Raw genomic sequence first — 14,391 nt, 5'->3', positions numbered from 1 at the left:
AAGAAGAATGACAAAATGTTCTGTACTCAACACACTGAAAGCTCAGTATTTGCCATGTTGTACATACATTACTTGTAGCTTTCTAGTCGTGATATTATGCAGATTGCCATAAAAGTCCAAAAAACCTCCACTTCAAGAAATTGCGTTAAATACCAGACAGAAGCAAGAGTACAGCAGTGTGTGTAACACCAGCTTCATGTATTCTCTCTCTCACGCTCTCTCTCTCTCTCTCTCTCTCTCTCTTCCTCCCTCCCTCCCCTCCCTCTCTGTCTCTCTCCCCCTCCATTCTCTCTCTCTCTCTCTCTCTCTCTCTCTCTCTCTCTCTCTCTCTCTGCATTACGAGTCTTTCAGAGCACAACGCTGTCTGCACACTTTTATGTCTAAAAGAGCAGCGAGCTTTACAGCTGTAGCTGGACATCACTGAAAGATCCTACGGAGATATATTTGTACCTACAAGAAACAAATCTGGAAAATTCCAGAGGTGACCAAACTCCAGCATAGGCGTGTGTTTTGTAGATTCTGATTGTTCTGGTGAAATTTTACTTTCACTTTAGATTTCTCCACCCGAGACACAAAATGGCGTCGGGAGAAGGTAAGGAACAAATGACATGAATTTATCTTAATAAAGTAACACAAACAAGGAGTTTTGGATGAAATACGTTATGTGTATTTTCTACTTAAAACCTTTACACTAGTTTACTATAAAATTTTACTATGTTTTAGAGGCAAAGCCAAACATAGAACATTTAGGTCTTTTCCAGTCTGTGACTGTGGGGAAAAATGACGCAGTGGCGATTTAACCTTTCGGTCAGAATATTTATACTGTTTAAAAGACCAGTAATATTTTACAATACATGCTAAAATAACTGAAATACACTGACATATTAGCTGAAAATACACTAAAGAAAACTAGCTACTTTGTCAAACTGAGGAATATCTCTAACAATAAGGTTTTATTTGTATTATTTATCTAATATATCACACAAATTAAAAAAAAATATATTCTGTGTATGTCAACATTTACTAAGTAAAACACAATGTATGTTACTGACCTGTAAATCAACATCATCATCAACAACAACAACAACAACAACAACAACAATAATAATAATATACATTAAAACAATACATTTATGATTTTGCTCCAGTGAAGGTAATAATGCAAGCCATTATTCTTATTGCCATCCTCTATGTGTGTTCTATAATAGGTGCTTAATGTCATTTAAATGCAAAGACTCAATTATAATTATGTCCACATATTTATAGTCATGTTTATATTATAAGAAGAACAAATCTCTAATAGCACTTTGGTGTTATTCTCTACAGAGCTGCAGGCTATACACCCAATCATACATTAAAAACAACATTGTTGCCAAGATAGCATATATGATTGCACACCACCCCATGGTTGATTTATTCATTTGGTGCAGCACTGTGTGGCACCACTGACTTCATCCCTTCTCTAAATTTGCCCGGGTGCTCAGTCTGTAGCCTATTGTACCACTGATTTCCTCATCTCCTCTCTCTGGATTAGTCAAGTCAAGTTTGCTTTATTGTCAAATCTTCCACATGTACAGTACATACATACAGAGAATTGAAATTGTGTTACTCTCAGACCCAAGGTGCATACAGATAACACTAACAAATAAAAATTAAATAAAGCAGCACAAGGCACATGGCAGATAAAGTGCATATGAGCAGACCAATGCTGCACAAAGTGACTGGTGCATGTCATCATATGTTAGTGGGAGGGGGGAGTGGAAGGACCTGGGGATGTGAGATCTGGGGGTATGGTGGGCTCATAGTTCTGTGGTGCCTGGGGCAGAAAAGGGAAGGGGGTGAGTTCGGGAGGGAGTTCAGCTTCCTGACAGCCTGATGAATGAAGCTGTCCTGCAATCTGTTGGTCCTGGCCTGGAGACTCCGCAGTCTCCTCCCTGATGGCAGCAGACTGACAAAGCTGTGTGATGGGTGGGTGGGAGCACCTGCAATGCAGAGGGCTTTGCGGGTGAGACGAGTCTCATAAATGTCCTGGAGGGAGGGGAGAGAGACACCAATAATCTCCTCAGCTGCTCTCACTATGCGCTGTAGCGTCTTCCGGCAGGATGCGCTGCAAGCACCATACCACAGTGATGCAGCTCGATAGAATGCTCTCGATGGTGCCTCTGTAGAAGGTGTGCATGATGGGGGGTGTGGCTCGGGCTCTTCTCAGATTGCAGAGGAAGTAGAGATGCTGCTGTGATTTCTTGGCCAGTGCTGCTGTGTTTTCAGTAGGGATACTCAGTAGTACTCTTTAATGATAAATAAGAATTTAAATGTAAAACTTTATTATTTATATTCAGATTTTATTTATGTTTCTTTAAATCTGGCTTGTGACAATATCCATTATTAGAAATGCTACACAAATAAAATTGAACATGAAGAGTTGACACACCCTCCCCCATTTTTACCGAATGTATTTCTGGTCACAGATTCTCAATGGCTCAATGTCGCAGAGCTCCTCAATGACTCGCTTATCTGCTTCTATGCTTCTCAGCAGTGAGACTCCAGCTAGAAGTCAGTAGCCCCTAAAGGCCTGGATAATTTCACATGTTGTAAGATTGAGTAACCTGTAACTAGAGTTATTACAGGTTTCTTAGCTGGTACTTCACTAAGCACAACAAACCTGTTAGACATGTAGAGTGGAAAGGAGGGGTCCTCCCATGGGCGATCTTAGCGATTTGGCTTTGTGATAATGTCACCAAGTTGTCACCCATTTGCCAAGCTGTAAGCGCTCTACTAGTTGGGTACTACAGCAGTCCCTACAGAGGCTACACTGTTCTTGCTCTCACTAACTCTCTAGTGTTTGAATCTTCTCCATCAGAGAGCTAACATGAAGCCATTTCTAATGATAGAAGAAGAATATGTTCAAAATGTTCTGTACTCAACACACTGAAAGCTCAGTATTTGCCATGTTGTACATACATTACTTGTCGCTTTCTAGTCGTGATATTATGGAGATTGCCATAAAAGTCCAAGGTCATATTGCATGTTCATGCAGCAAATTTTATCTTTGGTTTACTTAACTTTATTCTAACTGTTCCTGCAGTTGAAGTGATTCGTTTTTTCCCTATACTTTATGCATACTCTTATGTTCACTTTGTAAATTTAAAGCAGTCGTACCCTGTATGTATGTATATGTGACAAATAAAATTTGATTTGATTTCTTAGCCATTTTTCAATTGAGTTTCTTGAGTGATTTTAGATTAGACTCAAGTTTTATTGTAATGGTGCAGAGTACAAGAACAGGGCCAATGAAATTACTGCATTTGGCAGACGAGACTTCGTATCTCTTTTTTTTTTTTTATACAACTGAGCAGTTGAGAGTTGAGGGCCTTGCTCAAGGGCCCAGCAGTGACAGTTTGGTGGTATTGGGATTTGAACTCACAACCTTCTTTTCAGTAGTGTCAGGGAAGACAGGTTAGATCCCAGATGCAGAACATCAATCCTTCACGCTCTCTGAGATCACAAAACTCAGGACTTGGTATTGTGGTAGTTCCCAGAATATCAAAATCTACTATAGGCGGTAGAGCATTTTCGTATTTAGCTCCCAAACATTGGAATATCTGTGACTGACAGTGTTCGAGGCTCAGACACACTTTCCCAGTTTAAAAGTAGATTAAAGACATTTCTACCAGCCCAAGGCATCCAGAGCTTGTACCAGCTCCACTTGTGTTCCGGATCATGAAGATTTCAGATCTTCATTGATATGAGGCCAACCATGTAAAGATCCTGAGGCATCTAGAGATGTTGGATTCTGTATTCAGTATTCAGACATTCTATGAGGAGATGCCTCTACGTGTGGTCTTTGAGGACAACAACCCCCTCATTAATACACAACTGTCAGACTGTATATTTACAATCACACCCTTCAGTGTCACCCAAATGTGGATAACGTTCCCTTTTGAGTCTGATTTATCTCAAGGTTTCTTCCTCTTCTATCTACGGGAGTTTTTCCTTGCCACTGTTGCCTTAGTCACCTCAGGCTTGCTCATTGGGGATAAATACAAACACATTTAATTATATTAATAAAATGTTTGTTTTCAATTAATCTATGTATAATATTAAACTTTTGTATTATGCTTCTTATGTTCTGTAAAGCTGCTTTGAGACAATGTCCATTGTTAAAAGCGCTGTACAAATACATTTTGAATTTGAATTTAAACATAGACAAAAATTTAAATTAAGAGTCTTTAATGGGAAAAAGTAAAGGCAGATTTCAATATAACAGACAATTCAATAATCTGAGACATGGGTGAACAGGGCATTGCAGTTCAGTAGGAAATCAGTGTCATAAAATGTCCAATAATCCTTAGCACAGGAAAACGGGGCAATGCATGCAGCAGGCAGCAAGAGCAGGCAGGAACGATGACAGGAAAACAGACAGGGTGAAACCAGGCAGAGCAGGAGCAGGAATAAAGGAGGGATGACTTAACAGGAGCGCAAGGCAGACTGAGAAGGCCATCTAGTCAAGAATCCTGTGTTGGCAGCGTGCTTAAGTAGCACATGATCAAATGCCGGAAGTGCATATAATACTTTAACTCAGCTACAGGTCACTGGTCTGTATATTCTGGTCATTGTCATCATTGTTGCCTCAATTAACATGAAGCGTCGGGTTTTTCAAGTTAATTTGATGGTTCTGTCAGGAAGGGTATCTGGGGTAAAACATGCCAAACTTAAACATGCGAATTGTCAGTGGGAATTCCATATCGGATCGGTTACTACTGGACCACTGTTGGTCGAGGAAGGAGAGGAGGGAGAAGGGTTCATAGAGGGATGAAAGGTAAGAAGATGAAAGGCAGGCATGTTGGTGAGGATGAACAGAGGTGACTAGGAGGTGATGGGCAGTTTTGGTGTCAAGGAAAGGAACCTAGAAGGACAAATGGTGGAGGACTTTGTTAACTTATTTCCAGAAGAGAGAGGAACATAGAGTTACATACAGTACAAGAGTGGAGGTAGGAGTATGCAGGTAGAATACATTCTATGTAGATGAGGCCTATCTGAGAGAGAATAGTGACTGCAAGGTGGTGGTAGGAGAGAGAGTAGCAAGGCAGAATTGGATGGTGATGTGTAAGATGTCTCTGGTGGTCATGAAGAAGAGGAGAGGAAAGACAGAAAAGAACACCAAGTGGTGGACATTGAAAAAGGAAGAATGTTGTGAGGAATTCAGACAGAAACTAAGACAGGCTTTGGGAGGTCAGGAAGAGCTTCCAGATGACTGGGAAACTACAGCAGAAGTGATCAGGGAGACAGGTGAGAGGGTGCTATGTGTGTCAGGAAGGAAACATAAGGAAACATAGTGGTGGATCAAGGAAGTACAGGACATCATTCAGAGGAAGAGGCTAGCTAAAATGAAGTGGGACATAGAAAGGAATGAAGAGAGATGTGGCAAAGGCCAAACGGAAAGCATACCATGAGTTGTATGTCAGGATAGACATGAAGGAAGATAAGAAGGACTTGTATAGATTAACGAGACAAAGACATAGAGATGGGAAGGATGTGCAACAGATGAGGGTGATTAAAGATAGACACGGTAAGGTGCTAACAGGTGAGGAGATGGAAGGAGTATTTTGATGAGCTGATGAATGAGGAAAATGAGAAGGAAAGAAAAAAGGGTGAATATTGTAGAGCAGGAAATAGCAAAGATTAAAAAGGAGGTGAGGGCGAATGAAGAGTGAAAAGGCTGTTGGTCCAGATGGCATACCTGTGGAGAGTGTGTCTAGGAGACAAAGCACAAGTGTGAAAGTTTATAGGAGAGAAAGCAGAGAAGGTCTTATCTAAATTTTTAATAGGATTTTAGAGAGTGAGAAAATGCCTGAGTAATGGAGAAGTGTTCTAGTGCCGATCTTTGAGAACAAAGGTGATGTGCAGAGTTGTAGCAACTACAGACGTATAAAGTTGATGAGCCACACACAGAAGCTATGGGAAAGAGTAGTGAAAGCTAGGCTAAGAAAGGAAGTGGATATTTGTGAGTAGCAGTATGGCTTCATGTGCAGAAAGGGCACTACTGATGCAATTCTTGCTCTGAGAATGTTAATGAAGAAGTACAGAGATGGTCAGAAGGAGCTGCACTGTGTCTCTGTGGATTTAGAGAAAGTGTATGACAGGGTGAAGAGAGAGGAGCTATGGTACTGTATGAGGATGTCAGGAGTGGCAGAGAAGTATGTCAGAGTAGTTCAGTATATGTACAAGAGGAGTATGACAGCTGTGTTTTCCATTTCTTTTGAATATTCCTAGTTTTTGTTACTGACAACCTTAAAATGTAATGGCTCCACAACCAAGTGACGCCAGCATAAAATCTACATGTATTGTCTCCTAAATGCTCTGTTAAAATTTTATTCACAGACTATGTCACATGCCAGAAACAAGATCCAACAGGAGAGAGACAGGTAAGAAGATTCTTGTGCACTCTTGGAAGGCCATCAACATACCAGGGTTGTGTTGAATGAAAATGTATCAGTGTGTTTTTATCAGAATACTTTATTAATCCCCAGGGGGAAATTGGGTTTGTTACCACAGTTCCAAGTCACCAACATAAGAATACTCTAATAGAGGCTTATATATAGATATGTTGTTGTACTGAGGAATTGTAAAGTCTGATGGACTTCGGCAGGACGGTTTTCCTGTGACACTCTGTGGAGCACCTTCTTTAGACGAGTCTGCGACTGAACGTACTCCTGTATTCGTCCAGGACATCATGGAGTGTGCGGAAGATTGTTTGTCTGAGATGGCCAGCAGCCATCCTTCTTTCTGACACTACAGTCAGAGAGTCCAGCTCCACTCCTACAACATCACCAGCCTTACGAATGAGTTTGTTCATTCTGTTGGCATCAACTACATTCAGATCACTGCCTTAGCATGCAACAGCAAAAAAAAAAGATATGGCTACCACAAGATATGGAATCTTCCACCATGTCTACAGAGACCCTGTGGATGGAAACCCTCCTTTAGTCACATTGAGCTGTAGATGGTTCCGCTCACACCATACGGCAAAGTTATCCACTGTAATCCTGTACTCAGTCTCCTCACCACCGCTGATGCAACCAACTATAGCTGGGGAGGGGAGACTGTACCGTTCACCCCGAAAACTTGTCAGAAGTTATGATGATATAAATAATTTCAAATTAAAGATAAATTAATTCATTCATTCATTCATTTTCTACCGCTTATCCGAACTACCTCAGGTCACGGGGAGCCTGTGCCTATCTCAGGCGTCATCGGGCATCAAGGCAGGATACACCCTGGACAGAGTGCCAACCCATCGCAGGGCACACACACACTCTCATTCACTCACGCAATCACACACTACGGACAATTTTCCAGAGATGCCAGTCAACCTACTATGCATGTCTTTGGACCGGGGAGGAAACCGGAGTACCCAGAGGAAACCCCCGAGGCACGGGGAGAACATGCAAACTCCACACACACAAGGCGGAGGCTGGAATCGAACCCCCAACCCTGGAGGTGTGAGGCGAACGTGTTAACCACTAAGCGACCGTGCCCCCTAGATAAATTCATTTACTAATTTAATAAGTCCCTAATACGTGTACTTGCAAAAGTATAATTCATGGGTAAAAGTATAAATCAAAATCATGGGTTAGAGTTAGGATTGCTATGGTGATGGACAGGCCGACAGATGAAGTCAGACAGGAATCTCCGTGGACAATGATGTTTGCGGATGACATTGTGATCTGTAGTGAGAGTAGAGAGCAGGTGGAGGAACACTTGGAAAGGTGGAGGTCTGCTCTTGAAAGAAGTGGAATGAAAGTCAGTCTTAGTAAGACAGAATATAAGTGTTTGAACAAGAGGGAGAGAAGAATCCATATGCAGAATAGAGAACACAGCTTTAATGAGAAAAATCCAGAGCAGTCAATCCAAATTGGAAGGCAAAATCCTAAATGGGAAACACGGTCCAAAAGTTCAAACCAAAACAATAGCAGAGGCAGAGCAAACTAACAGACAAGGGAAAGGCTAACAGCATCTTCTGAACTGATTAAGCAGAACAATGGTCATACACAGTAGAAAGAAAATGAGATATACAAACGGCTTGGTATGCACTTTGTGTCATAATGGCGTGTCTTTATGTTAGCGAACCCGGAAGTTGAAACCTAAACTGACCTCCGTTGCCCGGAAGATTTGTATTCCGGCGAGGGCTCCCTCTGGGGGGTGGCAATGGTGTTCTTACACTGAGGGAGAACTTTCTAACATACTTTCATTCATTCATCTTCTACCGCTTATCCGAACTACCTCGGGCCTGTGCCTATCTCAGGCGTCATTGGGCATGATACAGGATACACCCTGGCAGGATACACCCTGGACGGAGTGCCAACCCATCGCAGGGCACACACACTCATTCACTCACGCAATCACACACTAGGGACAATTTTTCCAGAGATGCCAATCAACCTACCATGCATGTCTTTGGACCGGGGGAGGAAACCGGAGTACCCGGAGGAAACCCCCGAGGCACGGGGAGAACATGCAAACTCCACACACACAAGGTGGAGGCGGGAATCGAACCCCGACCCTGGAGGTGCGAGGCGAACATGCTAACCACTAAGCCACCGTGCCCCGCCTCTAACATACTTGTACTTGATTATATATATTTTTTCAAGCAAGAAGGAGTAATTATATTATTATATTCCTTCTTAAAACAATAAAAAAAGATTCCTTAAAATTCAATAAATTAGTTACATCTTTTCAGTTAAATATTTCTCCTTAAATATTTAAATCATGTTATAAACTGAAACATACTGGTTTTGTCTTCTTCCTGAATCTGATTTACAGTTTCCAAGATACGCATGTGGAAAAGAAAACGTTGTTAATCTGTGTGAGAATATGTTTGATATGTTGGTGGAAAGCAGCTCACTGGCTAATTGCTTTTGTCTTAACTCCAACATCTAATATATTCTTTAGACAGCTCTGTCACAACTGTATATTTACTGTTGCTTAGTAATATAAGTGATGGATGAAATGTTGACTGTCATTTAACAATTATTTATAACCAGAATGTTCCATTTTATTTTACAGGAAACAATAACTGGGCATGAATTAGCAGAAGATGTATCAACTTGTGAAGAACAGAAAAAGCTCAAAATGACAAAAGCAGAGCAACTGATGATCAGAATGAAGCTTTATGAAAAGTACAAAGAAAAAATGAAAACATCAGATGTTCTTCAAATAACTTTATTACAGGAGGAGCCTTGTAAAGAGGAGAACTTAGTGAAAACATTTCTACAAAGAATGCTAATGATGGACTACAGAGCAAGGTACATTACAACTGAAGAAGACTCCAGCAGCTCTGAACACACTTATTTAAACACCGGAGATAATGAAGACAACGATGACTTTGCTGATTTTTTTTTGACAAAGACAGAATCTTTGGACAGTGAAACCCATAAATATCCTATTCACCCCATGGATGTCCAGATGGCCGTGTTCCACTGCTCTGATCATTTCCTAAAGCAGCTAATAGTGACTAAACTAGCTCAGTGTCAGTACGCTCTGCCTCTGCTGGTGCCCAATCCCTTCACCAGAGAGATTGAGTTTCCTCTCTGGACTTTTCGCCAAATCAGAAAGAGTTGGAAGAGTCACTCTGCTGCGGTCAGTGAGAACCAGGCCATGTCTGAAGCTCAAACTCCAATGGTGGCTTTCTTCAGACTCGGCTCTGTTTCTTCATCCAAGTCTCAGCTGATGAACAGCTTGATCAATGAAAAACATCACACATTCTTCCACAGACACTGTTCAGGAAGCAGCAAGAACCGGCTCCTGATGGATGGAGTGGTGGAGATCGCTTGGTTCTGTCCATCAGGGAAGGAAACTGATTATTTCACTGACTGTGTGGCATTCTGTAATCTCCATGGTGATGCAGAAGCTAATAAAGAGCAACTGGAAATCCTGACTAAAATATCCTCAGTGAACATTGTACTTTACTCTAATCATGAAAAAGCAGCATATAAGGAGATTATACAGAAGCTCTACAGTGACGCCAAACCACTGATCTGTCTACTTTCTGAGGATGAATCATGTGCCACTAGATCCAAGAGTGGGAATTACAGAATTGGTCTTAAAGACAGAAATCAGTCAGATGTAGCCAAGAATCTCAGAACAACCATCAAAGAGTGTCTTTCAAAGTCACCATCAATTTTTAGAACTGAAGATCTGAACAAACCTGAAGTGATTACAAAAGATGAAGATGACCCTGAATGTCAGAAAGGGAAAGAAGCTGCAGAGATGATCATGAGCAAGTTAAAGGGATGTGAATGTTCAAAATTAAAGGAAACATTTCTGCCCTGTCAGGGGAAGTTATGGCATGACTTGTGTGAGATGAACAAAGACCTGCACAGACTTCATGGGAACAACTTAGAAACGCAGAAGTCTGAAAAAAAAGAAAAAATGAAGAAAACCCGTGAAGATCAGCATAATTACAGACTCTCTGGTCTTATGGAACACTTCACCTCCTCACTGCAAGATCTAGGAGAAAATGAAAGGTTATTCTTTTTAAAATGGGTTGGGATTCTCCTGGACAAACACACCTCAGATGATCTTTCAAAACTTCATGAGGTGTACAATGAAAAGTGGAAGGCAGTTTTAGACCTAAAGAAGAAACATGACAAATCAGATCAAATGAAGCAAGAACAAAATGAGCTGGAGAAAATTTCAGAAAAACTGAATGCAGCAACTTTTGGTTTGGAACACATCCTCAGAGAGATGGGCCAAATATACGAGGCTTTTATTTCTGTACAACAATCCAATGAACAATATAAAGAAAAAACCTTCACCTCTCTCCCTAAGCTTGCAGCAGAAGTCCTGAAATCTGGTCATCCACTGGAGCTGATGGATGGAGATGCTGCTCATGTTCCTCTGATCTGGGTTTCAGCAGTTCTAGATGAACTTGTGAAGATACTGGGGGATCAGAGGGTGTTTGTGCTGTCAGTTATGGGAATTCAGAGCTCTGGGAAATCCACCATGCTGAATGCCATGTTTGGTCTCCAGTTTGCTGTCAGTGCTGGAAGGTGCACCAGAGGAGCCTTCATGCAGCTGGTCAAAGTGTCAGAGGAGATGAAGGAAGAGCTGAAGTTTGACTACATTATAGTTGTAGATACTGAAGGACTTCGAGCGCTTGAGCTTGCAGGAAAATCCACTCGTCATCATGACAATGAACTCGCCACATTCGTTGTTGGTCTTGGAAACCTGACCTTAATCAACATCTTTGGAGAGAACCCTGCTGAGATGCAGGACATCCTTCAGATTGTCGTTCAGGCCTTTCTGAGGATGAAGAAGGTCCGACTGAATCCCAGATGTATGTTTGTCCATCAGAATGTTGGAGACATCACTGCTGGAGAGAAAAACATGGAAGGAAGGAGACGCTTACAGGAAAAACTGGATGAAATGACCAAGCTAGCTGCTAAAGAAGAAGACTGTGAAGCTGATTGTTTCAGTGATGTTATTGAATTCAATGTACAAGATGATGTGTATTATTTTGCACAGCTCTGGGAGGGCAGCCCACCAATGGCACCACCAAACCCATCATACAGCAGAAATGTCCAGGTTCTAAAGAAAGACATTTTCAAAAAAGCTACTCCGTCTGCTGGTATCACTCTCTCACAGTTTAAATCACGCATTAGTGACCTTTGGAATGCATTACTCAATGAGAACTTTGTGTTTAGCTTCAAAAACACACTGGAGATAGCAGTGTACAGAAAACTGGAGAATGAGTTTGGAAAATGGACCTGGACCCTCAGAAGTGTCATGTTAGCAATTGAAGAAAATCTTTATAACAGAATTGCAAATGAAAAACCTGAAGAAATTAAAGAACAGGATCTTTATTCTTCCATGAAAAAGACCAAAGAGGAAGTGGACAACTCAATGAAGAGTTGCTTTGAAGAGGACAAAGACAAAGACATTTTAATTCAGTGGAGAGTGAGATGTGAAATAAAAATCAGAGAACTTTATGAAGATCTTGTCAGAAACACCAAACAAAATGTGAATGAAGTTATACAACATCAACATACACGAGAGACTTTTGAACTACAAAGCACACAAAAAGAATACGACACCAAACTGTTCAATCTGAGCAAAGACCTCGCTCTGAAACTGAAAAGCAAAATTACAGATGAACAAGTTCTTAAAAAAGAATTTGACAAATTGTGGGACAAATGGGTCACTGAGATGACACGAGACACACCTGCAGAGAGAACTTTTAATTTTTGGGAAGATGCTGTACAGATTTTATCTTTGGGTAATGATCAAGCTTCTGTGTATAAACGAATGTCTCTGCCAGACTACAGACAAATAGACAAACTGGCAGATTATTCACCTCATGTTGCAAATCTCAAAAGACAGAAGTTTACTCATTACATCCCTGGCATGAATGAACTCTCTTTTGAAGACAATCACTTAGTACGAACTCTGGTTATAGATGTGATCAAAGAAACTGATGGAATAATCAAGACGACATGCAAGAAAATCACAAGACTCGGGTACAAAGACAGCTATATACAGGAAATAACAGACCTTGTCAAGAAGAGAGTTGGACAACATCACAGTGAGGACCAGAGAATTAAGCTCAAAAAGGAGTTCACTCTGGATCTCTGCCTTCATGTGTGTGAACTTATGATTAGCAGATTTGCTGAGCACCATAAACAATTCAGGGATGCAAATGATCCAAGAGTTTATCTGTCCAAGAAGAAACCACAGTATTACAGTGTCTTTAGAAACTACTGCAAAGGAGCAACAACAACAAAAGTGTTTGGTGAACTGATCTGCAGTAACCTGAGAGAATCCATCCTGCAAGCAGTTTACAATAAATCTGCCAATGATTTGGCAACACAGATCAGATCCAACATGTCAGAGTTTAACGGCAACAGGTCAAATCTTGAGAAACACATCTTGACATGTCTCGCAGAAAAAGAGGACTTTAACAAGTACATGGAGTACATTCATAATCCCCAAAAGCACTACAAAAATTTCATTACAGAGAAGGTTAATGAGTACATTTCTGAGAACACCACAGTTCTGAACCTTTTTAAAGGAAATCTAAAAGAGAAAGTGGCGACTGTAAGAAATGCTGTTCACATTGCAACTGAAGAGGTCAAGAACAGCTGTGGTGATGCAGACATGTGGCTGAGAAGTTTCACCAGTTCACTAACAGATAAACTGAGCTTAAAAGAAATAACCTTCACTGATCACAAAGACATTACAGACTTTGATTTTCTACAGAAGCTTGTTAGTGATGGTCTCACTGACATGATGTCAGAACTAGACAAAAGCTTTAAAGATGTAAAAGACATCAAAATTGAGAAGTCCAGGAAGAAGCCAGATGAGCTTCTGATTGAACATCTCTGTAAATGCTGCTGGGTTCAGTGTCCGTTCTGTAAAGCCATCTGCACCAACACAGTAGAGGATCATTGTGGAGATCACAGTGTCCCCTTCCACAGGGTAGATGGTATGAATGGGATGTATTACATTAGAACAACTAATCTCAGCTCTATGTTCTGCACAACAAATGTGCAAAATAATGAAAGTTTCTACGCATGTGGTAAAGGTGCATGGATTCCTTTCAAATCATACAGAACAGCAGGAGGAGTCTATGCAACCTGGAGCATCACCCCAGACAATTCACAGCTCGCATACTGGAAATGGTTTGTGTGCACATTCCAGAAAGACCTGGAAGAGTACTATGGTAAAACATTTCAGGGTCATGGTGAGATCCCCAAAGAGTGGAGAGACTTCACTAAAGAACAAGCTATTGAGAGTTTGGATGAATATATCTGATGAAAGACAACTCTTCTAAACAAAACCTAGAATAAACAGCAACTTAATTATGAACCAGTTATATTACCTGTATTAGTAACAAATGACAAAAAATATAATCAGTAAACATTTATCAGATTCTATTCTATTAGAATAATCACTATATGCATGCACACTGTTTTACCTTCATGCACTATATATACACAGAATTTTTTTCTTTCTTGACATTTAAAAATGAATAAAGTTATCAGTAGAAATATTAATCCTACAATGTGCTTTATAATCAGATTTTTTTTGTTCATGTTTCAAGCATAATAAAGAATATTAAATCATATTTTATGTCTCTGTGCAGAAAGACTTAATTTATTCATCACTGGAACATAGAGAGAAAGTAAGAGACCTGCTTCACGTGTACCGTTTTAGGACAAACGCAGCTGGTGGCGGGGATCAAACGCAAATCTGCCCTGTTGCGTCGATCTTTTGCATTTAGCAGATCAGACTCACTTGCAGGATTTGGTGCATGTACTGCTTTTATTGAACATAAAATACCTACATGAAACAAAAAGTACATGGAAACATAACCTGGATAACACGGCGTCC

General features: G+C 40.7%; 1 protein-coding gene across 2 annotated transcripts; it reads left to right on the top strand.

Annotated features, from left to right (window-relative positions):
• Positions 1 to 561: 561 nt before the first annotated feature.
• Positions 562 to 14,125, top strand: LOC132842737 (interferon-induced very large GTPase 1-like). 2 transcript variants are annotated; one of them, XM_060865573.1, is made up of 3 exons: positions 562 to 592; positions 6,382 to 6,425; positions 9,067 to 14,125. In XM_060865573.1, exons 1-3 carry the CDS (start codon positions 577 to 579, stop codon positions 13,810 to 13,812), a joined length of 4,806 nt encoding a protein of 1,601 aa, XP_060721556.1. In that variant the 5' UTR covers positions 562 to 576; the 3' UTR covers positions 13,813 to 14,125. The 2 variants fall into 2 exon arrangements, with proteins under 2 accessions (XP_060721556.1, XP_060721557.1); XM_060865574.1 differs by lacking the exons at positions 562 to 592; positions 6,382 to 6,425 and having other exon boundaries at positions 9,173 to 9,305; positions 9,409 to 14,125.
• The last annotated feature ends 266 nt before the right edge of the window (positions 14,126 to 14,391 follow it).

Source organism: Tachysurus vachellii, chromosome 3 (genome assembly GCF_030014155.1).
Source record: "Tachysurus vachellii isolate PV-2020 chromosome 3, HZAU_Pvac_v1, whole genome shotgun sequence".
In the NCBI taxonomy this organism is placed as follows: Eukaryota; Metazoa; Chordata; class Actinopteri; order Siluriformes; family Bagridae; genus Tachysurus; species Tachysurus vachellii.
This window is presented reverse-complemented; position numbering and strand designations above follow the sequence as displayed.